This window comes from Maniola jurtina, chromosome 10 (genome assembly GCF_905333055.1).
Source record: "Maniola jurtina chromosome 10, ilManJurt1.1, whole genome shotgun sequence".
NCBI classification, from domain to species: Eukaryota; Metazoa; Arthropoda; class Insecta; order Lepidoptera; family Nymphalidae; genus Maniola; species Maniola jurtina.
Genome location: NC_060038.1, coordinates 13892337 through 13917001, shown reverse-complemented (window position 1 = coordinate 13917001; position 24665 = coordinate 13892337). Strand labels below are relative to the sequence as shown.

Genomic DNA, 24665 nt, shown 5'->3' with positions numbered 1-24665 from the left:
GACACAGTAGTTTAGTTCTTTATATTTATGAACTCAGAATTTTCTCCTCTTTCATTTGACATCCCACTCGATACAATAGCAAAAAAAAAATTGTAGACCTCCACTTTTTTTGATGTAACATCTGTTAGGTCAGTTTTTTTGTATAAAATGTAGCCTATGCCACCCCGACCTTTACGACGAATCAATTGACACCTCATTTACCTAAATCGGCCCAGTAGTTTAGGCGCTACGGTGGAACACACAGAATCTGGATACAAACATACATACACACATACATACCTACATACATACATAGACTGCTAAAATCCTAACCCTTCCTTTTGGCTTTGCCGCAGTCGGGTAAAAAAGGTGACCAGTGACAAGTGTACCTGGAATCCTAGGGCTGCTTCAAGGGGCGTGGGCGAGTCCCCGGCCAGCGTAGCGTAGTCCCCAAACCGCTCCGTTGTGCGGCTGCCCTGGATTGTGGCGTATGTGTTGTCCGGCTAAAATCAACATAATATTACTTACTAGCTGATACCCGCGACTTCGTTCGCGTGCATGTAGGTTTTTTAAAATTCCCGTGGGAACTCTTTGATTTTCCGTTATAAGAAGTAGCCTATGTGCTAATCCAGGGTATAATCTATCTCCATTCTAAATTTCAGCCCAATCCGTCCAGTAGTTTTTGCGTGAAGGAATAACAAACATACACACACACACACATACACACACACACATACAAACTTTCTCCTTTATAATATTAGTGTGACAACTCGGTCAAGCTAAGTTTGCACCTCACGTCGATTACGTCACACTGACGCTACGGTACGTTATGCGAACCGCACTGACGCAACAAGACGACCGCGGGGAGGTGAGAGGGGAATTAGGAGAGGCGCCGCATTCCAGCGAGGTGCAAACTTAGCGCGACCGAGTAATATTTATGATAATAGGAGCAGGCATTACTTTGCGAAAGCCCATGACACACAAGGAACAACAAGCTTAATCTAAATATGTACAAGTGTAAATTAAAAATTTATAACACCCCCGACGATCCAAAGTATTTGAGTTTTCCAAAACATCATTTTCAAATAAATAATTATGTATTTAGGCAACGTCCATCTTGACAGCTTGACATTTGTCTATTGACATAATATTATGAACCTAACGGTTATCTAACCTTCTTTTCTACAAGAAAACTAGAAAAGAGCTGATAACTCTTAAACGGCTGAACCAATTTTTTTAGATTATAGCTAAGATCAAGCCACCTTTCAAACAAAAAAAACTAAATTAAAATCGGTTCATTCGTTTAGGCGCTACGATGCCACAGACAGATACACAGATACACAGATACATAGATACACAGATACACAGACACACAGATACACAGATACACACGTCAAACTTATAACACCCCTCTTTTTGGGTCGGGGGTTAAAAAGGAAATACTGGCCTGATAAGGACTGACTGATCTATCAACGCACAGCTCAAATCACTGGACGGATCGGCTTGAAAGACATGCAGACAGCTATTATGACGTAGACATCTCCTAAGAAATAATTTTTGAGAATTCAATCCCTAAAGGGGTAAAATACGGGTTTGTCGTGAAGTCCACGCGGACGAAGTCGCGGGCATAAGTCAGTTCGCTATAATCCACCAAAACATACAAACATAACTACGGGATTGATCTTTAAAAAAATACTTACCATCACAGGAGGCTGTTCCGCGTTCTGCTCATTCTGATCCCCGAACACGTTCATAGTAAGCTCCTGTTCCTCATACGGCCGGAGCTTGGTCTCCAGCCACAGAGGGTTTTCTGTGGTACTGAGCTCCTCGAGGATTCGTCTCCGAGCCAGACTGTCTCCCTTGCTGGACTGCAGGGACGGTGGCGGTATCACCCTGGAATAAGGTGCCCTATAAATTGAGCTTTTGTTTAGTATGTATGGCTTGTATCGTAATAAAGACAATTTATCATAATTTCCTCCAGATAAGGAAAAATAGGTACAGTTACTAAAACGTCAGGTTCGAAACGTTGGTAAGCTAAAATAATTATAGTCCTTCGGCACCCGTATTTCCTAAAAAAAGTCTGCGATTTGTATAATGGACTATCGGCTTAGGGCTGGAATTTTCATCAGGATTTTTTTAATGTGTTCGCCTGAAGACGCCTGGACCGATTTGGAAAATTCTTTTTTGTTTGGAAGGGTATACTTCTCAGGTGGTCCCAGATATATTTGTTCAAGATCTGATGAATATCTTCTGAGATGGAGAACAGAATTCCGCAATGGATAAGAGTGAATTCTCGCAATCAGCATATTTTAATACAGTGGGGCCACTAAAATTTTGAAACAAAAAAATTCATCTGTAAAGATGGATCAGAGGCGTATATTGTAATGTGACACACACCAAATCCAAAAGAATACTTTCATTTTATCCTTATTATCATTTCAAGAGTGATTATCAAGAAAAGGTTAGTGAAAGTCTGCTAATAAAATACGTACCAATGTTTGAGGCAAGCACACACCACCACAAAAGTGACAATGCCCGTGAATAGAACGATAAGGAGTGCTATTAACGCTGCAAGTGCTGGATCAAAACTGTCCGGCGCTGAAACAAAAAGTTTAAAATGAAAAACCACCACTATAGCATAGAGTAAGGATATTACATATAGAGGTCCGACGAAGCTGTCTAGATAACAATCGTACGGTAAGTGTGGGGTGAAGGAGAGACCCGAACTGGCCTAGATAAAAAAGGCCCTTTGTTAATGGGTCATGGGTTTTGGCACTGTACCATATTTGGGATTAAAAACCGGCCAAATGCGAGTTAGACTCGCGCACCGAGGATTCCGTATTCGGGTGTCTTTTCCGATAAATCAAAAACAATTATGCATAAAAATAAATAAACATCTATTTTAGAATGTACAGATAGAGCCCTTTCATATGATACCCCACTTGGTATAGTTATCTTACTTTGAAAACTGATAGTACTAATTATTTATTTGTTCATGAACACGTTTTAATTATTTTTTTTTGTGATGTAACCACAAATTGACGGTTTTCGGCTTTACTTGTGCCATAAGACCGTCCTACCTGCCTTCATGATTCTAGGTCAACGGTACCCTATAGGTTTTCTTTACAGACACGACAGACGGACAGACAGATCGACAACAAAGTGATCCTATAAGGGTTCCGTTTTTCTTTTTGAGGCACGGAACCCTAAAATGACAGTTTTATGAGTATATTTAATTAAAAAAGAGAAATTACTTAGTCTAGAATACCCACCTTTAGAAGTAGCACTAGCAGCAATGAGGGTTTCCACTCCATACTCCTGGTACGCATCCTTGAGCTGGTCATATTTGGAATCTATCGTCTCCAACACTCTATCGACTGGCAACACTTGGTATGTCGTTGGGTCTACCGCGTGTAGATGGATCTCGCACCTATGAAAATAGAACATTTTTTTAAAATCCATGGTAATAATATATTATAAATGCGAAAGTGTGTCTGTCTGTGTGTCTGCTGCCTATTCAAATTGAAATTTCCAGGGGGTAAATTGGCTAACTCTTTCGCTTTTGACGAAAAATTCATTGTCGCAGCAAGAATACCATCAATTCAACCAATCCCCAAATTTTGATTATATCAATGATTGATGCAACTTTTCCGCAACTGGCCAGCAAGTCTATCCACGAAAAATTTTTTTTTACGTACCATCATTGTAGTATTCAAAATACAATAATTCGATCAGTTGGATCCCCGGACACCAGCCTGGCTAAAGATCTTTTTATGGTTACGGTTGAGTATTGATACTATATAATTTCTCACTGAATACCCAGCACACATTCACTCATTAACATACCGCCTATCCACCAGACACTTCAAGACACCACCATGCGGATGAGGGAGGCGACCTATGATCCAACGCTTATGTTACATCATCCAGCGTGCACTCACCAGTCATCATACGCCTATCCACCAGACACTTCTAGACACCACCATGCGCATAAGGGAGGTGACTCACCAGTCCTCATACGCAAGTATGGTGGATATCCACCACACTTCTAGACACCACTATGCGGATGAGGGAGAATGATCTATGATCCAATGCTGATGTTACATCGTCCAGAGTTGACGTAGCAAGCAGCGCGCACTCACCAGTCATCATACCGCCTATCAGCCTGCACCAGCGGCAGTTTCCTGCCCGCAATGAGCAGCGCCTGTCCCGCGTCCGCCAGCCGCAGCTGCACGCCCTCCACCGGCGCGGAACAACTTCTAGACACCACCATGCGGATAAGGGATGAGCGGTCTATGATCCAGAGCTGATGAAAAACACGATTACTGATATGTTTAAGGAATAGGAATTTTATCTTATATATTATCAAGGTAACCAGGGTTTGCTATGACTGGCCCTGAACGTTCGTTGACCTCTAGCGTCAGTCAGATGTTTTATTTGCAATATATTGTGAACTTTTTCTTTCGGAGTTTTTTATGGTATCTTATCAGTAATCATCAGTATTATTACCTGTCTTTGTTTTTGCTAGCGTTCTGGCATTCTGTATAACAGATATTGGTTATGGTCTACGGGGCATAGCACCTTCATAGCATAGCATTCAAGCAAGCTGGAGTGGGTCGGCTAGTACTTACATAAACCTGCGCTTTAGCTTGTCTGTACGGCGCAGCTACCTCTTGAGCGATGACGTCGAGGACGAATCTGTCTTGATTGTACTCTGACATGTAATTCGCTGTGGTGAGGATGCCTGGGAAAATTGGAATAAGTATTTGTATAATAGCTATCTGGTGGAGAGGTGAGTCAGTAATTCCGCTATGTCTTTACACTAATATTATAAATGCGAAAGTGTGTTTGTTTGTTGGTTTATTGGTTTGTCCTTCAATCACGTCGTAACGGAGCAACGGATTGACGTGTTTTTGGCATGAGTATAAAGACCTGGAGAGGGACAGAGGCAACTTTTTATTCCGAAAAATCAAAGAGTTCCCACGGGATTTTTAAAACCTAAATCCACGTGGACGAAGTCGCGGGCATTAACTAGTAATACATAAAACATTACTGAAATGATGTGTGCATGACAGGCAAGTCTTATGTTTGAATTTTCTGATACTTCTAAGGAGTGAGTGAGGGTTCTAAAGCACCATTCTTTACTTTAGATCAAAGTAAAAAGTGTAACCACTTACCATCTTGAGTGATATTAAAGGGCGAAGGCACAACACTGCCACTGGACTTGGAGTCACCGAATTTGTACAGATTGGAAGCTGCTACCATATAGATTAAGGTCCCGTTCACATCTAGATCTGGATCTTCGGCTACGATCGATATGATAGGTTCGTTGACACGGGCTGTGTGCTTTATGCCTATGGAAAGGGAAAAATAGTATGGATAAGTAAATAATAATTATTTAAAAAAAACCGGCCAAGTGCATGAATGAACACATTTTTTTTTTAATTCTTGAAATTGTTCAAATTCTTGAAATTCTAAATCTTGAATTTGTGGTTGGACTTCGTCTGTGTTGGTGTTAGCTGGCGGGCGTGTTATGCCTTTTTGGAGTGTTTTTTTTTTGTTAAAACTGACTGGAAAGCGCTCTAAGGGGGTGCCGTGCGTATGTCGGCGAGCGCCGGCACAGACGGGGTCCATACTTGTATAGTTTAACTAACTTATTACAAATAACTACAAACTTGACATTGGCTAATCTTTGTAAAGCCAGAGAGAGAAAAAAAAATTGTGGTTACATACCATAAATTCAAGGTTTTCGGATTTTTTCCTTTACTTGTGCTATAAGACCTACCTACCTGCCAAAGTCATTTACCTGCGTAGTATATTTTCTGTTGAAACTTCGGTTCATTGTCGTTCTCGTCAAGTATCTTTATTTTAACTGTGGTGACGCTGATGTCCTGGCTATCTGTGCTGTTGTCTATGGAATTCAAGATGGCCGCCGCGTGTTCAAGCAGAGGATTGTTGCTTGCGTAAATCGTCATTGAATACTCGTCTTGCTTTTCCCTGAAAATAATTTATTGAAAACAATCACCATATAATTATTTGTAGGTTTATTTTTTTTTCTTTGTAAAAAGGAACGGTTAGATTTTAATCTGGTGTTTAACCATATTGGCTTCAATGAGATAAATAGTATATACGTCGTGGTAAAACTTCCTCACCTGTCGAAAGTCATATTAGCTCTAATAATGCCTTGAGTCCTGTCAAGAGTGAATGCCCCTTCTTGGTTTCCTTCGAGGATGTGATAGTACACCTTGCCATTTTCACCAGAGTCTTTGTCTATTGCTTTAAAATTGCCTGAAACGCAATCAGTTATTGTGAATTTATCATTTAAACATCTTAGCCATTTTCGAAGAAAAAACCAACTATTTAGTATGAGAAATTCCAGAGAGTTCTCTAGCGAAGGAGTTTTAAATCAAGTCAAATAAAAGAATCAATTTGGAAAGGATAATAAATAATAATTGATGGGCACGTATATTTAAATTGTCCTTCTCTGTTCTCCGGTGATTTTGGTTCTTGTTACCAAAGATACATTTCAGTCTGTTGGATTTATTCCCTTTTAGGATTTCTACCTTCCAAGGATGGAAGGTATTCTGGAATAGGAATTCCAGAATATTCTGGAATAGGAATTCCAGAATAGTCTGACGCTGGCAACGCAGTCTTTTTAATGTTATTCTAATTTTTTGTCAGGTCATGTCGCTATCAAGCACTATCTTGTCGTAGAATAAAAAAATATCTTACCAACAATAATTCCTGGTGGTAAATTCTCCCGCACAGCAAATTGGTGATGCCTCTGAAGGAATCTTGGCGCATTATCCTTATCATCAACTAGTACAACGGTCAACAAGCGTAGTGTCTCAAATTGTGCTGGAGTACCGTTGTCTGCCGCTACTATTGCAAGCTAGATAAATAAACAGCCACTTAGCGATAGAGAACTTTATCTGGAGGGAATATGGATAGTTTTACAATGGCAAATGGTATTTTTATCATATATCTAGCTCTGAAAACTTAGAGGTGCGTGGTCAATATCAAATCCTGAAGGGCTCAACGTGGAGACTGAAGTTTTAACCAATAGGCTCTTACAAGGCTTATAATATATCAGTGTTTTTTTTTTTTAAATGGGACAGTACGGCAATCCTTACAATATATCAGTGTTTTTTTTAACTGGAACAGTACGGGGAAATCAAAAACCATAGGTGATACAGGAAAATTGTCTTTGAAAACTTTAGGTCTTTTTTTGTGAAAACAATTTTGGCATAGTCAATTTCTTGGTCAAGCGTGAGTTGTTCATAAAAATCAATGAAATTGACTAAAATTTTTTAAAAAGCTCAGTTTCATGTAAGGATCATTTCATTGTATAGATAGAAAAGCTTGCCTAGAAGATGCCTATTCATTCTTGATTTGAAGGTACCCATACTAAAATTGGAGGGGATAACTGATGATGCAAGGGCGTTCCACATCCTAGCGGTTAAAATTTTTTTTAGATACAAATTAGCCTTTGACTGCAATCTCACTTGGTGGTAAGTGATGATACAGTCTAAGATGGAAGCGGGCTAACCTGGAAGGGGTGTGGCAGTTTTAATTAAACCCCTTTGGTTTCTACACGCCATATTACCGGAACGCTAAATCCCTTGGCGGCACGACTTTGCCGGTAGGGTGGTAACTAGCCACTGCCGAAGCTTACCACCAGACCAGACCAATGTATCTACCTGATATTCAGCCTGTTGCTCATAATCCAAGAAGGTTTTAGTCCTGAGTTCTCCAGTACTGGGATCCAGACTGAACTGTGCTACATTCTGGTCATCCAAGCGATAGGAAACCCGTCCGTTTTCACCTGAGTCTTCATCTGTTGCTTGGATAGTCGTTATCAAGTAGTCAGGTACTGCTGCATTCTGACGAAACAATCACACTAATATTATAAAGGCGTTTAAAGTTTGTGTATGTGTGTATGTTTGTTTCTCTTACACGCAAAAACTACTGGACGGATTTAGCTGAAATTCAGAATGGAGATAGATTATACCTTGGATTAACACATGAGCTACTTTTTATCTGCGAAAATTAAAGTGGGCATCAGCTAGTTTTAGAATAAAACATAATGTTACTGTTAGTACTTTAATAATAACGCATAAATAAAATGGAAGACGGTGCTATATAGTTCAGTAAATATGTAAGGAATAATTAGATGCCCTCCGAAAAAAGACCTACCGTAATTTGACATAATGTATCGTTAGGGGGGCATGTCAAGAGGTCACAGGAAAAATAAAAAGGTGGCGCTGATTGCTGATTTTGAGAAATTCAAAAAATGATTAAAAAAATTTGAAATGCTTTTTTCTTGGAAACTATTGGTTTTAGGAAAAAGTTTTTTGAATAAAAATGTAGAGGGCATTGCAAACTACATTTTTTGTCATTGGAGTGACGTCATCCGACTTGAAATACAAAAAGTAGAGGGCGCTAATGGATCAAAAAAGTATTTCAACGCTATTTTCGATAGGAAAAAATGATTTTTTTATGATAATGTAAATTGGAAAGTTGTTCGTCACAAAATTAGCTACAACTTTTATTTAAACAAAATTTTTATAAAACTTACCGTTCTCGAGGTACAGGTGAAAAAGTGCAACGGAGCACAGCTAACGGTTCTTTTGTTACTAAATGAAAAAAAAACAAAATTGTCGAATAAAAGTGTTTGTTTCAAAAGAAAGAAATAAACGTGATGCAAAACATAGATAAATTCACCTAAGTTCAAATTTTTGTTAAACAAAAGTTCAAATTTTTTGATAAAAAAGTAAGAAAACAATTACTGCTATTTCATTTGAATTAAAAAAAAGATAAAAACTGAATGGCATGAGAACTGTGCAACAGCACGGTACATAATGTACAATTTGTACACTTCGACAAGTTCCAGCTCGAAAACGGTAAGTTTTATAAAAAATTTGTTTAGATAAAAGTTGTAGCTAATTTTGAGACGAACAACTTTTCAATTTACATTATTATAGAAAAATCATTTTTTCCTATCGAAAATAGCGTTGAAACACTTTTTTGATCCATTAGCGCCCTCTACTTTTAGTATTTCAAGTCGGATGACGTCACTCTAATGACAAAAAATGTAGAGGGCATTGCGAACTATATTTTTTGTCATTGGAGTGACGTCATAAGTGTACAAATTGTACATTATGTACCGTGCCGTTGCACAGTTCTCATGCCATTCAGTTTTTATCTTTTTTTTAATTCAAATGAAATAGTAGTAATTGTTTTCTTACTTTTTTATCAAAAAATTTGAACTTTTGTTTAACAAAAATTTGAACTTAGGTGAATTTATCTATGTTTTGCATCACGTTTATTTCTTTCTTTTGAAACAAACACATTTATTCGACAATTTTGTTTTTTTCATTTAGTAACAAAAGAACCGTTAGCTGTGCTCCGTTGCACTTTTTCACCTGTACCTCGAGAACGGTAAGTTTTATAAAAATTTTGTTTAAATAAAAGTTGTAGCTAATTTTGTGACGAACAACTTTTCAATTTACATTATTATAGAAAAATCATTTTTTCCTATCGAAAATAGCGTTGAAACACTTTTTTGATCCATTAGCGCCCTCTACTTTTTGTATTTCAAGTCGGATGACGTCACTCCAATGACAAAAAATGTAGTTCGCAATGCCCTCTACATTTTTATTTAAAAAACTTTTTCCTAAAACTAATAGTTTCCAAGAAAAAAGCATTTCAAATTTTTTTTATTCATTTTTGAATTTCTCAAAATCAGCAATCAGCGCGACCTTTTTATTTTTCCTGTGACCTCTTGACATGCCCCCCTAACGATTCATTATGTCAAATTACGGTAGGTCTTTTTTCGGAGGGCAATTTGCAAATTGACTGAACTAATAGGAAAGTGCTACCGATGATTTCTTGAACACAAATAATGTGGATGATTCTTATAAACTTTACCTAAGGCTAAAAGAAGATCCAATAAATTTTTAATAAATATATTTTGAAAACTTTGATCTTGAAATCTTTATTATCGTTATAGAACCCAAAACAGTATACTTTTGTCTGTATGTCTGCCTAAGTTCAGGCTTAAACAAGTGAAAGGATTAGAAGCATCTTCACATACTTCGAGCCGTGTCATGCTGACCCTTACAGATCATCTCGAGCAGTTACCGCTGACTGATATTTGCAGTTGATGAGTGTACCTACCGCTGGTATCTCCACTGTTCTCTGGTCAGGAGGTGGCTGAACGAACACGGGACTATGTTTGTTCACGCTCAGAACAGTTATATCAACCCGGGCCGTGTCGTGATGTCCCTTTCCAGCTTCATCTCTAGCTGATACCGTTAGATGGTAGGTGGTATCACCGGTAACTGGTTTGGCTGGATATATGATACCGCTGTTTGGGTCCACTGAAAATACTCCTGTTGGCAAAACAAAAGATAATTTGAAATCAGAAAGATATCCAAAAATAATAGTACTACCAAGCAGGATAGATAGATAGATTAAAAACTTCATTGCACACAAAACATGAAATAACCAAGACAAAACAAAGAAGCTAAAAACTAAAAAATTGAATGCAAAGGCGGTCTTATTGCTCAGAGCAATCTCCACCAGGCAACCTTTGGTGAAAGGAGAAACCAAGTGTGTTAGAGTGAGGGAGACGTACTAATCTGATAAAGATCACACCAAGAGTCATACTCATTATATAAAATGACGCAATGTCATTGTGTCAGTAGGTACATACACACGCAGAGATGTGCTATCAGTAGGTATGGCACAACCCTATGTGTATATTTACAAGTGTAAATTAAAAATTTTCAACACCCCCGACAAATTATTTTCAAATAAATAATTATGTATATCTAGGCAACGTCCATCTTGACAGCTTGACATTTGTCAATTGACACTTGAATATTATGAACCTAAGGGTTATTCTACAAGAAAACTAGAAAATAGCTGATAACTTTTAAACGGCTGAACCAATTTTTTTGGATTATAGCTAAGAACACTCTCGATCAAGCCACCTTTCAAACAAAAAAAAGGAAATTAAAATCGGTTCATTCGTTTAGGCGCTACGATGCCACAGACAGATACACAGATACACAGATACACAGATACACAGACACACAGATACACAGACACGTCAAACTTATAACACCCCTCTTTTTGGGTCGGGGGTTAAAAATGACCGCAAAACAGAACAGCGCCATTATGAGGCCGCCATGATGTTCAAAGTGCCAAGAAGTTTAAAACTGCTGAATTCTAACATCACTTTTTTCTTCTTACCGGCCTTAGTCTGTTCCAATATGCTGTATATAACCTTCCCGTTGATCCCCTCATCATTATCCTCAGCCAGGACTTGCAATATGGCGGCGGGAGGGTTTAGCTGTAGATTTTCAGCTATCGTGCTCTTGTATACCTTCTGGGTGAAGACTGGTGGATTGTCGTTGATGTCTTGGATTTTTATGTGGACCTTTGGAAACAGAACATTCCTCAACATAATATGCTTTTGAAAATGAAGTTTGGCGGTCACCACGCGAAAAGCTTTTCTATCAAACTCAAATCATTTATTCAAAGTAGGTACTATTGTACTCCTTTTAATGATCAGATTTGTTAGATTTGTAAGATATAGTGGTGATAATTAATTACGTCAACTTAAAACTAAAGCTTAAGCTTAAAACGCCAGCAATATTGAAAAACTCATGGTCACTGGTAAGATCGAAGGTAAGAGACTCCGCGGACGTAGCCCGAGACGTTGGTCAGACCAAATAAAAGAAGCGGTCAACACGCCCATCTGTGATGCATTCCATGCGGCAAAAAACAGAGTGCAATGGAAAAACATCGTAGCAAGGATTGCGTCAAAGGGGAGCCACGATCCTCAAAATTGAGGAAGCGACGCAGGAAGAAGAAGAAAACTAAAGCTACAAGAGATCCAAACGCGTCCAAGTCTGAGAAGAGCCCACCAAAAGCCATTTCTTTTTTTTTAAATTCGAGTAACTATGCCCATCCACCCTTTTACATCTTGCCCACTAGTTGCATCTTTTAACATGAATATAATGAATAATGAAATGGAGAAAGCTGCGCTCTGTTTCTCTACTCTCTCTTCTCTTCTCTTCTCTGTTTCAAATCAGGGATGGTAGATCCGTAGAAGAGTACGTAAACAAATATCCCAACGGGTTGCGAGGCTGAAATAGCAATGGGCGGGGCACATACGTATATGTCTTATTTCAGAAAATCTGAAATTTTCTGAAACACGTTTTAACCACAAGTCAAAAAATCAAAAACTGTTACATGTAAGTAGTTATTTTAATACTTACAGGCACATTAGCAGACTTTTTCAAATGATCAGAAGCATTATCAGTGGCTACCACACGGAACCACAGGTCTGAGGTTATTTCACGGTCTATGATGGAACCTTCTGCCACTGTTATAATGCCTGTGGTTGGGTCTATGTTGAACTGTGATGATTGCTCGCCCGATAGACTGTAGGTCACTTTGCCAAATTCCCCTGAAAGACAGAAGATTTGTACATACTCTTATGATGATTTTAAACAGGACTTACAGTATCCTTTCAAGACTCCAGTACTTAAGTTGTATTAAAATGTCGCCTGACTATCAGTCTTTTACCAGATTTCGGAGAGTTATCAAAAATTTCACAATCTTGTCCCTCCTCTCCATTTAATAGCGAAAAACTACGAGTGTTCTTGCAATGCAATCTACTCGCATGAAACGTTTTTTTTTCAACGGATACAAACCGCTAAGGTTTGGAATGTTCTTTTGACATCCGTGTTTCCTGTCACGTAGAGATATCTATATTTGTACCAGAAAAATGTAACAATAAAGAGAAAAAGAATGAAAAAGTGGGCACTGGACAGGGAAGCACTTATCTATACATATAAGAGACCTACCAGTTACCCTAACCCTTGGCAGTGCGAGAGGTTGTAAATCTACTAACCTAGGTATCTTCAAGGGTGAACAGGAGTATTGGTTTCCCAAAGGCATTTAAAATATATCATGAGTGTCATGAGCAATACACTACCTTCATCATCATCTTCTGCTGTAACATTAAGCACCACAGTTCCTGGTTCAGAATGCTCCACCAGTACTGCAGTGTACTCCGCAGCGAGGAACCTCGGCTCCTCATCATTCACATTCACCACCTCCACCAACACTCCCGCCGATGTCGATAGCTGCGGCACTCCCGAGTCGTATGCTACCAGAGTGAAGTTTATCGAGTGGACTTTCTCGTAGTCTATCCGCTGGATTGTTTTGACTACGCCTGAAAAAGGAATTTGCGCTTTACATAGATAGAGATAGAGTTAAAAATGCTATATGACAGAAATTCGCTTCGATTCAGTGCCAATGTAAAGCGACACGATACGAAATATTGAGTCCAGTGATACGAACTGTTGCAATACCTAAATAATAAATAACCTGAATAAGTTACAGAATAATCCTAATAATCCTTTTCTAATGCACCAGAAAACGATAGTTTGAGATTCTATCCGGTGATATTAATAGAAATATTCTCGATGCGTAGGTATTCTATTTCTGCTAAACATCACGGTTGCCTGTGTGAGGTTGCCATTTCAGCACCCGGAGACTCCTACTATGTGCCCCACCGAATGGCACTTCAGCTTCGCAACCTCATATGTTGGTTATTCTGGTTTTTCTACGGATCTCGTTTCTGACTAGGTCACATAGAGAAACTCCGAACATAACAGCTCTCCCTACATCTCCCGCTGAGCGACTCTAAGATTTCTTATGACGCCCATAGTTAGCGGCTGTTTTGGATCGGTATATATGGTAACACGCACTGTTCGGAGACTTTGGACTTCAGGCTCTGAAGAATATTGGACGACAAATCCCTAAATAGTCTGAAAATTAAATCCATAAATGCATGGCTGTCTTACCTGTGACATTGTCGATTTGGAAGTATGGACTGGGCGGATAGATGACAATAGCCGCTATGGGAGTTTCCTTGTCTGTCGCCGTGTATGTATTGAGGACGGTGCCGATCGGCTGTTCTTCTAGAATCTTCTCCACGTATGCCGGTTGGCCGAACACTGGCGCGTGCCGATTCACATCCACGATGTTTATTATTAGTTCCCCTGAAAATTAACCAAAAATTAAGATTGCAGAATTTTAAAGCAATACCAAAGCTAGAAAGATAAATCATGATAATTCCTTATTTGGGCATGGTGAAAATTAGCCGCCTATTGTCCAGTTATCTAAAAAACTTATATTCCACCTCATTCTTCCTTATATACTCAGAGACTCCCGCAAAGGAACGCTTGCTTCTATCCAACTGCTTAATCCTACTAATATTATAAACGTGAAAGTTTGTATGTATGGATGTCTGTTACTCTTTCACGCAAAAACTATTCGATGGATTTGGCTGTGGAATGGAGATAGAATATACCTTGAATTAACACATAAGCTACTTTTTATCCCGAAAAATCAATGAGTTCCCACGGGATTTTTAAAACCTATATTATTGGAACTAAGTCGTGAGCATCAGCCAGTTTGCTAAAATTCACAATACCTACAGTAAATTAAGTTTGTTTGTTTGTTATTCTTTCCTTTTTTATGTTGCGACGAAGAGATCGCTTCTTAGCAATTAAACCACTTAGTGTCAAGTTTGCTCATTTTTGTTTGTATTAGTCCATTTAATTTCTTCTTTATACTATCACAGATTCACGCAAAGGAACGCTTGCTTTTATCCAATGTGATGCCTGTCGCCCGATTGTTTTAACAATACGATAAGTATGGTTGTTTACCATCAGTCCTCTGTAAGGTAGGCGCTGAAGCGTCAGTAACAGCCACTGGTAGCGTGATGACAGCTGCTCGGTTCCTGTCCAAATGCTGTGATACTGATACGCTGCCGTTTGGTGATACGCTAAACCACGACCCGAATATACCTTCTTCTGATACCTGGGGGATAAATGACTTTTATATGACTTTTGGGATTCCGTAGGTACCTCAAGAGGAAAACGGACCCCTTATAGGATCACTTTGTTATCTGTCTGTCCATCTGTTCGTCTGTCAAGAAAACCTATAGGGTACTTCTCGTTGACCTACAATCATGAAATTTGGTAGGTAGGTAAGTCTTATAGCACAAGTAAAGGAAAAATCCGGACACCGTGAATTTGTAGTTACATCACAAAAAATAAATTAAAATGTTCATGAACAAATAATTAATTATTTTCAATTTTCAAAGTAAGATTACTACACCAAGTTGGGTATCATATTATGAAAGGGCTCTACCTGTATATTCTAAAACAGATTTTTATTTATTTTTATGTATAATAGTTTCTGATTTATCGTGCAAAATGTCGAAAAAAATTCCCGAGTACGGAACCCTCCGCGCGCGAGTCTGACTCGCACTTGGCCGGTTTTTTATAACTTATTATTTTTTACGAAAGCGGGCAAAAATAATTACAATTCACCTTACAAGAACGTAAACAAATCTTTACTTTGTAACAGTGTATTGAATTCTAAGATCTCACCTCTTTTCCATTTTTGTCAACAGCCCGTATGACTCTATCCCTAGCCAATTCGTACACTAACTGTCCATCGTCCGTAATATCCGGGTCCACAGCTATGAGATTGTGCAGTATGGTCCCGACTTCAGCGTCCGCGGAAACTTCAGCCCTTTGAATGCTTGGAGTGAAGTTAGGTTTCTTATCGTTGACATTGATTATGTGGACGGTTAGCTCAGTTGTACCGGTCAGACTTGGGATACCTAAAAATATAGGATTCATCAATCGAATTACTGGATTCAGATAATTTATTACGTTCTTAATAAAAATGTATGTAACTGAACATGTTATAGACGTTGAACAGGTTAGGCGATATGGCTCCACCTTGTCTAACTCCGTTGCTCATACGGGTAAGTAGAAGTACCCCATATGATAACATTTACTTGTTTCCTATACTAGATAATTTTGACTATTAATTTCCGAATTTTACACTCTGGTAAAATTACTGTCCATGTTGAAGCTTAGCTCAAGCATTTTGTGTGACACTTTATCGAAGGCTTTGCTTAAATCGAGAAAGCAACCATAAATTATTTTCCTCTTGTTAGGAGAAGGGACCGTTTGCTTACTACAAACTTGCTTGTTTGCTTGCAAATAAATTTTAATAATAAATAAAAATAAAAATTGCAAAATGTCCATCGACAAGTTTCAATCCCATTTGGATGTTGCTAGATATTAATGACTTTGGTGTTACTAAGTAATACTTGTCAACTATTCTGGCAAGTATAATAAATACAAAGTTGAGATATTATGTCAATGTTTTTTGTACTTTTGATATTTGAGTAGGGACAGAACAACAGTTTTCACCATTTAAGCAGGCAGGTATAGTCTTAACATTTTTAAGCTCACTTACCCATATCAGTAGCAACGATCCGTATCCAGTACGTATTCTTTCTATCGTAGTCAAGCTTAGAGGCCACAGTAACTACTCCAGTTACATTGTCTATGACGAAAGCTTCTAAAGCCCCTTTCTGTATGCCATACTTGATCTCAGCATTGATACCACTATCTAGATCAGTGGCTCTCACTGCTGCTACCTCCGTGCCTGATAAAGTTATAACAATATTAGTTTTTTTAGTGCATATTTAACATGCTTTTACTATCTTGATATGTATATACGTATGCATGAAATAATATCTTTCTATAATATTCAAATCTCAAAATAAAATAATACAATCAATACTTACCAATAGCTGCATCCTCTGCAATACTAGCATCGTATTTATCGGTATCGAAAGCTGGTTCGTGATTATTTACGTCTCGGATCGTTATCTCAACTTTGCAGGTTGCATTATGTACGCCGTCAGTAGCCTAAAAGTTATCCTAACTTAATTATAAATCCAAAAATAAAGTTTATTCGGTTCTTTCTAATGTCTCAACTACTTCGACGCTGATATTAATGGGGAATTGTTCAACTAGGCAATTTTCAGTTTTAATAGGTTTTATTTTTATTTTTAGCCATGAAAAAATTGAAAAGATAAAAATAAATTGTATCATTTACCACTATGGTTAGCACGATGCGATTTTCCTCGGTAGAATTTAAAATAGCACCACCTCTAACGGAAATTCTGCCGGTTATGGGTTCGATCCAAAATGGGGAATCTGGAGGGTAGGCGATTGAATAACGAATATCTGATGTTGTATCTACATCGCGGGCTTGAACCTGCGGAAAAAGAATGAACACTAAAGCTATGTATTGACATTGTTCAAGCAAGTCCTCCAAAAAAAAAAAAAAGCGATGATAGCCCTAGTGGTCAAGACGACAGGCTTCTATTCGGGGTATTCGAGGCTTGATCCTAGGTCCACTAATTTTTTTGGAGCTATGGGCGTTTGATGCAATCAAAGATCCTTCGAAATCTGCATGCCTGAGAATTTTCCATAATGTTCTCGAAGGCGTGAGAAGTCTGTCAATCTGCAGATAAGACTACTTACCAATAACTCCGGTTCAAACTTAACAGCATCTTCATCAATAGAAGCTCTGTAGACCGGCGTGACGAAAATTGGTGGATTATCATTGGAGTCGGTTAGAGATATCTGGAGGGAGACCACTGTCATTTGTCCTGCTCCGTCATCGTCTGTGGCCTAAAACAATGCCCATTTGATAAGTTTGATCTATCTATTTAGATTTCTTCTTGTAGGTAGTAGGTTGTTCGTCAGATTTGATGGTAGTATTTGAATGAATCTTTTTAGGTTTCCAACATGCGTTTGAAAAGTTCCATCCAATTTCAATTCTTTAAACAAAATGTTTAGTGGGGTTAAGTCACAAACTAAGTTCTGATATTTTGACAAATCAAGGTTAACGTTTTCTTCAGATTAGCGTATAAATACAGAATGAATGCAAAAACTGGTAGTTAACTTGGGTAACATTAATCTGAACTTACCTTATATTGCAAAAAGTAATCCTTTCTAGTTTCATAATCTAAACAAGGTGCTTGCCCAGGTGTAGGACAGGGCGCTACTGTGATAACTCCACTCCGGTTGTCCACATTGAAGAGATCTGCTCCGTTGCCTGATAGCTGGTAAACTATGCCTTCGGTACCGAATCTAAAAAAATACATGATTAGTAATTTTAAAATTCGTCCTTTGTCTCTTTCTTCTGTCTTAGTTCTTAGTCTTTGCCTAAAGCTAAGAGTAACTGCAAAAAGAGTTTTAAAAAGAAAAAAAGAAAGCTTTTTATTCACAAGCACTTTAAAATATTATCTTCTAAAAAGACAAAGGATGGTATTCAACGGTCATTCGCAAGAGGTTCTCTATGCAAGTTTATTAGCAAATTAAACTATTTTAGAAGAAAATTAAGTCTAGTACTGTCTAGTAAGACATAGAAATCGTTGTTGTTTTTTATTCAAATAAACTAGACATAAGTAGATACATCCAAATTAGAAAGTTGGATAATCTTAAAGCTTTTCTTCTCCTGTCTTAATAATTTTTGTATTGAAATGACGACGATGACGTATTGAATTAATGTTGGAGGAGTAGTCGTACATCGAAGATGATTATTACCTTCCAGTGTCTCTGTCAGTAGCTCTGATGGCCGCCACTCTGGTCCCTGCAGGTGCCGCTTCAGCCACTGAGGTGGAATATGGCTCATCAGCAAACTGAGGCGCATTGTCGTTGACATCTGTCAATGATACTGTCACACTTGCTTTTGAGGATAGCCGCGGGGATGTGTGTAGTTCTTCTGCTATTACCTATGAAAATCAATTAACTCTTAGTTTTTGTTTTGTTTTATTCGCTAAGTATACAATCGTGATACTGGAATTTTCAAAGGCATCCGATGCTATTTATCATACAAAATTATGATTTTCTTTAACAGTTATTTACATGAATAGATGTTTGGATTAAAAGATTAGGTATTCGACTAAAATTTTATTTCTCTATGAGTTTATAGTTAAAATATTTGGAGTGCCACAAGGGTCAAATTTAGACCCAACTTTTAAATGTAGTTGACCCAGGCACAGAATGGGCTTTAGCATCAATGATGATAATAATGATGATGATAATAATATCAAAAAGAGAGGAAATACTAACTTAAATTAACAAGAGAAATAAATAGGTGACAAGAAAGGGAATATTTCATCGTAAACGAATCTTAAACAAGAACGAATACAGTTTTAGCAAATATAAAAGTTACCTCTAAGATAAATTTCCTTTGATTCGGATCTTCGTAGTCCAAGCTTGAATTGAGCCGCAAAGTAACAGTGGCGCTGCCAGTTGCTGTAGATGGTTCCACAATGAATGCACCCATCTCATCCGATAGACGAAGAGAGAATACAGAATTTAGACCCTGAAATAAATCATTTAGAGAGTAGGAAAAAGCATATTTGATATTTTTTATAAAAAATAAAGCAATAAATAACCTCTGAAGGAGATCCTTACACGCCTACGTCCAGAAGTGGACGGCTAGTGGTTGAAACGGCGACGATGAGGATGAAAAACACAAAATTTCAAGCGGAAAAAGTAAGGCCTTACCACATCAGTATCAGTAACGACCATATCCAGGTTGGGTAGCGGCGTACCAAAGGGCAGGCTTTCTGGTAACTCCACACTGTACTCGCGCCGGTTGAAGCGAGGCGGTTCATCGTTCACATCCTTGATTGTGATGGTGACGGTGGCTAGTGTGGAGGTTAGGTTGGAGATGACTGGCACGCCGTTTACTATTTCGCTGGCCTGTAAATAAACAATTAAAAGGTTCAAAATCCTTGATGCAATATTACTTTTACTGCAAAGGGGTGAATAGGTTTGATATTCAAAATATAAAACTTGGTAAGTCCCTCATTATTATACAATCCCAAAACAAATAAACAAATACCTGAATGGAAAGCTGGCACCTCATTTGAAACATGTTAGTTACATAAACAACAAAGAAATAGTAACTTACCCTAACAGTGAGGTTAAGAGGTGAAGATGGATCAGCTAAAGCTTCTCTGTCCAAGGGCTTTGCTGTTTTCAATTCACCAGAATTACTGTCTAACCAGAAGAAGTCTAGGGGATCTGTGAATAAGAACATTTTTGTTAGATCTCTTGTACTTTCCCTGGCTTAGTCTGGCATACACCAGATTCTGCTAATTAAGCTGTTACACCAGAGCAATACAGTGTGTGTGACATTGGATCTGGGCATTCACTATTTTGATTACGTGGGCTGAGTAGGCACTTCCGTATGTGGCACCACATACCAACAATAGATGGCGCCAAAGGTATCTTCAATTGCTCTCTATAGAGGCTGAATCGCGCAAAGGAAGTTTTCACTGCGGAGCACATATACAAGTTCTAAGATAGACACCTACGACACGGCATTGAATCCAAGTGGCCTACTTACGCAACGTTCGTTAACCTCTAGCGTCAGTCGGGTGTTTTACTTGCAATATATTGTAAGCTTTTAAAAATACAGGATTTTAAAAAAAATCACAGTTTTCATATGGTATCTAATATCAGTAATCATGAGTACTATCACCTGTCTTCGTTTTTGTTAGCGTTCTTGTTACACCCTGTATATACAAGTTCTGTCACTAACTGTCAGACCAGCTGTGTCCCTAGACTTCACAACCGTCGATCTTTCTATTACTACGGTAGAGTCTAAATCTCCTGCTTCTGTACACCTACGTAATACTTACTAGTAATAAGCTCCAGTTTGACATCTCTGGGTTGGGCGCGATCGGCGTCACGAGCCTTTATGATGAGAGCAACTGTTCCAACTGGCGCGTCTTCGGACAGAGAGCCACTCAGTGAGCCACTGAACACTGGCGGTGTGTTCTGGACGTCCACTACTTTTACTTCCACGTGGGCTGTAGAGTTTAGCGTGCCATCCTAAGGGACACAAAGAAAAATCTAGGTAGACAGATATATAAAAATCTAGGGAGGGATCTAGGGAGGTAGATATATAAAAATCAAAAAGATTTTTATATATCCACCTCCTACAAACATATTATTATAGGAGCAGAACTCTAGTATGTTTCTCCTCAAGTAAGTCCTTTTTACTGGATATCGTATAAATAATAGTTATAATAATATGCAACTAATTACCGTGGCATAGATTTGAAATTGGTAGAATTGTTTTTCGTTGTAATCAAGTTGTCTTCTAAGCACCAGCGCGCCGCTGTACTGGTTGGCAGTAGATTGTAGGCTCACGACTTCAAAAATCTCGCACGCTTCTGGCCACTAAAATAAAGTAAAAACATGAAAAAAAATTAAATGTGTGGAAGTCGCCAAATTTACAAGCAAATGGAGCTTCTCACTCATACGAAGAAATCAATCAACAACAACTGTTCTTGATGTAGACTACTAGCGACGCTTGCACCAGATGGCAGCACGGGTACACTCATCGGAATTCAAAGTAGAACACGCAAATCTGAATCACACTAACAGAGTTTTCTGAAATCTGCACTATATAATATAGAAGTTTTGAAATACAACCGTTGGCCCAGCTGGTGACCTGAGCGCAACACCGATCGGAAGGATAATTTCCCTATATGCCCGGGATCGAACCCCCAACCTCCGATTAGGAGGCGGACGTCCACCTCACTAGACTAGAATTATTAAAAAAAAATCTTATTACCTGATCGTTTGGTACGCAGCCAACTTCCAAGCTGTCTCCGACGGAATCTCTATCCTCTACTTCGATGTTGCTCAAAACAGTTTTCCCGATCTCCTCATCTTCTGGCACGTCTACTTCGTAAGGGCTCTAAAACATTTAGTTTTTTTTTTTTAATTTTGTATAGTTATCTTACTTTGAAAATTGAAACATATTTTAATTTTTTTTTAATGATGTGACCACAAATTCGCGGTTTTCAGATTTATTCCTGTACTTGTGTTATTAATGCCTACCTACCTGACTTTAATCATTCCAGGTCAACGGGAAGTACCCTATAGGTTTCTTTCGTAGACATGACGGACGGACGGACGGACGGACGGACAGACAGACAGACAGACAACAAAGTGATCCTGTAAGGGTTCCGTTTTTCCTTTTGAGGTACGGAACCCTAAAAAACAAAAAGCTATCAGATGAAGTCTGGCCACGATGCTCATATGAGCACACACACAACCTTACGAAGTTGCTTCACTTTATGAATGTATGAGCTTTTGATATCTAGAGGTTTTGATATATGGTCAAAATGTTGTAATGCGTACGAAGTCAAAATATTTAGCGTTGTCTTTGTCCCGCTGCATTGGCTTCGCTCAAATTCGTATGCGGGCAGGCCGGTGTTCTGGTAGTAGTAATAGGTAAATAAGTCAGTTCGCTTGTATGGAGTGTCGGGGTAATATATCTACTCTACTTACATTCTTAAAAATAGGTGGGTTGTCATTTTCATCTAAAACGATGACCGTGAAAGGTTGTGTTTGTACCAAGTTCTTAGATTCGTCTTCGTGGACGTTTTCTATTGAGACTAGAAATTTTATGGTGTCTTCTTTCTGTAACAGAAAAAAAATATGAATCATTCAGGCACACGATTAAATTTTTTTTAACTGTATTTTCTTGATATGTATAGAATTTTGAAGGAGTAAGCAGATTTTTGTAGTACTCAAAAATTGGTGGTCTATGGTTCTTGCCGAGACAAAACGCTGTTAATTTTACCTCTCTATCTAATGGCTGGACTAGGGTAACTTCCCCGGTCATCGGATTGACTGAAAACTTGTCCGTTCCGACCAATCCGTACCGCAACTGAAACAGAAATAAAATAAGTTATTATGATTTTATTGTCATTTAACTTGTAAAAATATATTCTATTCTATCATGGTCTAGCAGGCTGGCGTCATTCTATACTGAACTTTACATAATATAATTAAACAGTTGGTACTTACTGGCAATCCGTCAGGATCTGTCCCCTGTAGTGTGTACACGATGGTGCCAACCAGCGTGCTCTCCGACAGCGTCAGTTTATCCGTGTCCTGAGTGAATACTGGCAACTTGTTGGCAGAACCTGCACATTTTCATAAAAGCTATTAGAATAAATTAACAGACACTGATATAGCGGAAGCACCAGAATACCTAACCTAGGTACGAGGTACCTAAAAGTTTAACGCTGCATCGCCGGTATTCAAAAGTAAATAGTCATCTTCGACTCGGCATGTGTATGTGTGTGTGTGTGTGTGTGTGTGTGTGTGTGTGTGTGTGTGTGTGTGTGTGTGTGTGTGTGTGTGTGTGTGTGCGCGCGCGCGTGTGCGTGCTTGCGTGCGTGCGTGCGTCTCACTCGAACAACTAACTCTACTATTCTTTCAAAGATTAGTTCTATTCTATTACAGAACCTTCGTTTTGTCTATATTACAGTTGGTAACCGTGATCTTCGTCTAACAATTTACATCGATTTGGTGTTAATTTAAACCTGAACACTGGCTTCGTAGTTTGTGCTTAGAGGTCTAATTGACTGAGTTTAGCAACTTTTACTTTTGGAAATATCTCATCACACTCTTGGTTAGTTCTAAAATACATACGTCACGTCACATCATGAGAAAACCTGCATGCCTGAGAGTTCTCCATAATATTCTCAAAGGTGTATGAAGTGTACGCATTGTGAATGTGGCAACCGCTACAAAGTCTGCCAATTGATGAATTGCCAAGCCCTGTTCTTAGTAGTGGGCCGGCGATGGGTTGATCATGATGATGAACCTTAAAGCCCGTTAGAATGCTCGATTCACGTGACATCGAAGAAAAACTTAAAAGTTTATCAACGAATGCTGCTAGCCCTAAGTTCCACAAAGGAATAAAATGACTCCATTGTCATCATGATCATTTGAATTGCATTGCTTACTACTTACCATGTTGAAAGCAGAAGATTATTGAGACGCAGACCACCGCTGGGAGCCATCCCGACGCCATGTTGCGTCCTGGAAGGAAGAAAATGGTATCAAATTGGGACACTGAACAAGAATTTCGTACAGGATGTTTCATAAAACCTAAATCCACGCGGATGGAGTTGTGGGCCAATGTGAATGTATACAAGTGTAAATTAAAAATTTATAAAACCCCCGACAAGTGAAGGTTACAGTAACTAGAAAAGAGCTGATAACTTTCAAACGTCTGAACCGATTTTCTTGGATTATAGCTAAGAACACTCTCGATCAAAGCCACCTTTCGAACAAAAAAAACTAAATTAAAATCGGTTCATTAATTTAGGAGCTACGATGCTACAGACAGATACACAGATACACACGTCTAACTTATAACACCCCTCTTTTTGGGTCGGGGGTTAATAAAAGGATTGACTGACTGATCTATCAACGCACAACTATTGGACTTTTCGTGCTGAATTTTGCATGCAGATGATAGGCTCTATTATGACGTAGACCTCCGCTAATTAATGAATTTTGAAAACCTAAGGGGTAATTAGGAAATAAGGTAGTAGAATAAATGGCTATTTTAATTTATTTTATTTCAAATTTCAATCAATTTATTGCAATTCCATAAATACATTCCTTAAGAGGGCTCTCTCCGTCACTCGTTTCATACAAACGTAGTTCCAAATTCATTTGAATACTAAGCAACCCAAGTCCATGAAATTTTGCAGACATATTCTAATAACTAATATCTATGTCTGTGGTTTTCAAGATTTCTGTTAAAATATTCGGTTTCAAAGTTACGCGGTCTTAAAAAATCACTTACAAATCTTTGAGCCCCTGTAATTTTAAAACTACATATTTTTAGAAAAATCTAAAACACCACAGACACAGATATTAGTTTCT

The 24665-nt window shown here is 38.4% G+C and overlaps 1 protein-coding gene across 4 annotated transcripts in view; it reads right to left on the bottom strand.

The window, feature by feature from the left end:
• Window positions 1-24665, bottom strand: part of LOC123868894 (cadherin-87A) — a 48590-nt gene that overhangs the window by 1853 nt on the left and 22072 nt on the right. For 2 of the 4 annotated variants that reach the window (XM_045911553.1, XM_045911552.1), the window contains exons 2-35: window positions 23742-23810; window positions 22788-22906; window positions 22561-22647; window positions 22266-22397; window positions 21544-21669; window positions 21012-21146; window positions 20603-20795; window positions 19870-19982; window positions 19461-19658; window positions 19123-19275; window positions 18492-18679; window positions 17873-18035; window positions 17424-17573; window positions 16993-17154; window positions 16679-16802; window positions 16345-16536; window positions 15462-15697; window positions 14733-14886; window positions 13866-14063; window positions 12992-13231; window positions 12270-12460; window positions 11239-11425; window positions 10159-10373; window positions 7680-7862; window positions 6712-6871; window positions 6132-6267; window positions 5786-5976; window positions 5157-5333; window positions 4611-4723; window positions 4122-4285; window positions 3252-3409; window positions 2472-2577; window positions 1680-1887; window positions 369-482 (exon numbers count right to left, since the gene is read on the bottom strand). In XM_045911553.1, coding sequence (XP_045767509.1) covers window positions 369-482; window positions 1680-1887; window positions 2472-2577; window positions 3252-3409; window positions 4122-4285; window positions 4611-4723; window positions 5157-5333; window positions 5786-5976; window positions 6132-6267; window positions 6712-6871; window positions 7680-7862; window positions 10159-10373; window positions 11239-11425; window positions 12270-12460; window positions 12992-13231; window positions 13866-14063; window positions 14733-14886; window positions 15462-15697; window positions 16345-16536; window positions 16679-16802; window positions 16993-17154; window positions 17424-17573; window positions 17873-18035; window positions 18492-18679; window positions 19123-19275; window positions 19461-19658; window positions 19870-19982; window positions 20603-20795; window positions 21012-21146; window positions 21544-21669; window positions 22266-22397; window positions 22561-22647; window positions 22788-22906; window positions 23742-23802 — 5427 coding nt within the window. In that variant the 5' untranslated portion in view covers window positions 23803-23810. The remainder of the gene's footprint in view (window positions 1-368; window positions 483-1679; window positions 1888-2471; window positions 2578-3251; window positions 3410-4121; window positions 4286-4610; window positions 4724-5156; window positions 5334-5785; window positions 5977-6131; window positions 6268-6711; window positions 6872-7679; window positions 7863-10158; window positions 10374-11238; window positions 11426-12269; window positions 12461-12991; window positions 13232-13865; window positions 14064-14732; window positions 14887-15461; window positions 15698-16344; window positions 16537-16678; window positions 16803-16992; window positions 17155-17423; window positions 17574-17872; window positions 18036-18491; window positions 18680-19122; window positions 19276-19460; window positions 19659-19869; window positions 19983-20602; window positions 20796-21011; window positions 21147-21543; window positions 21670-22265; window positions 22398-22560; window positions 22648-22787; window positions 22907-23741; window positions 23811-24665) is intronic. The other 2 variants (XM_045911554.1, XM_045911555.1) reach the window with 1 other exon arrangement.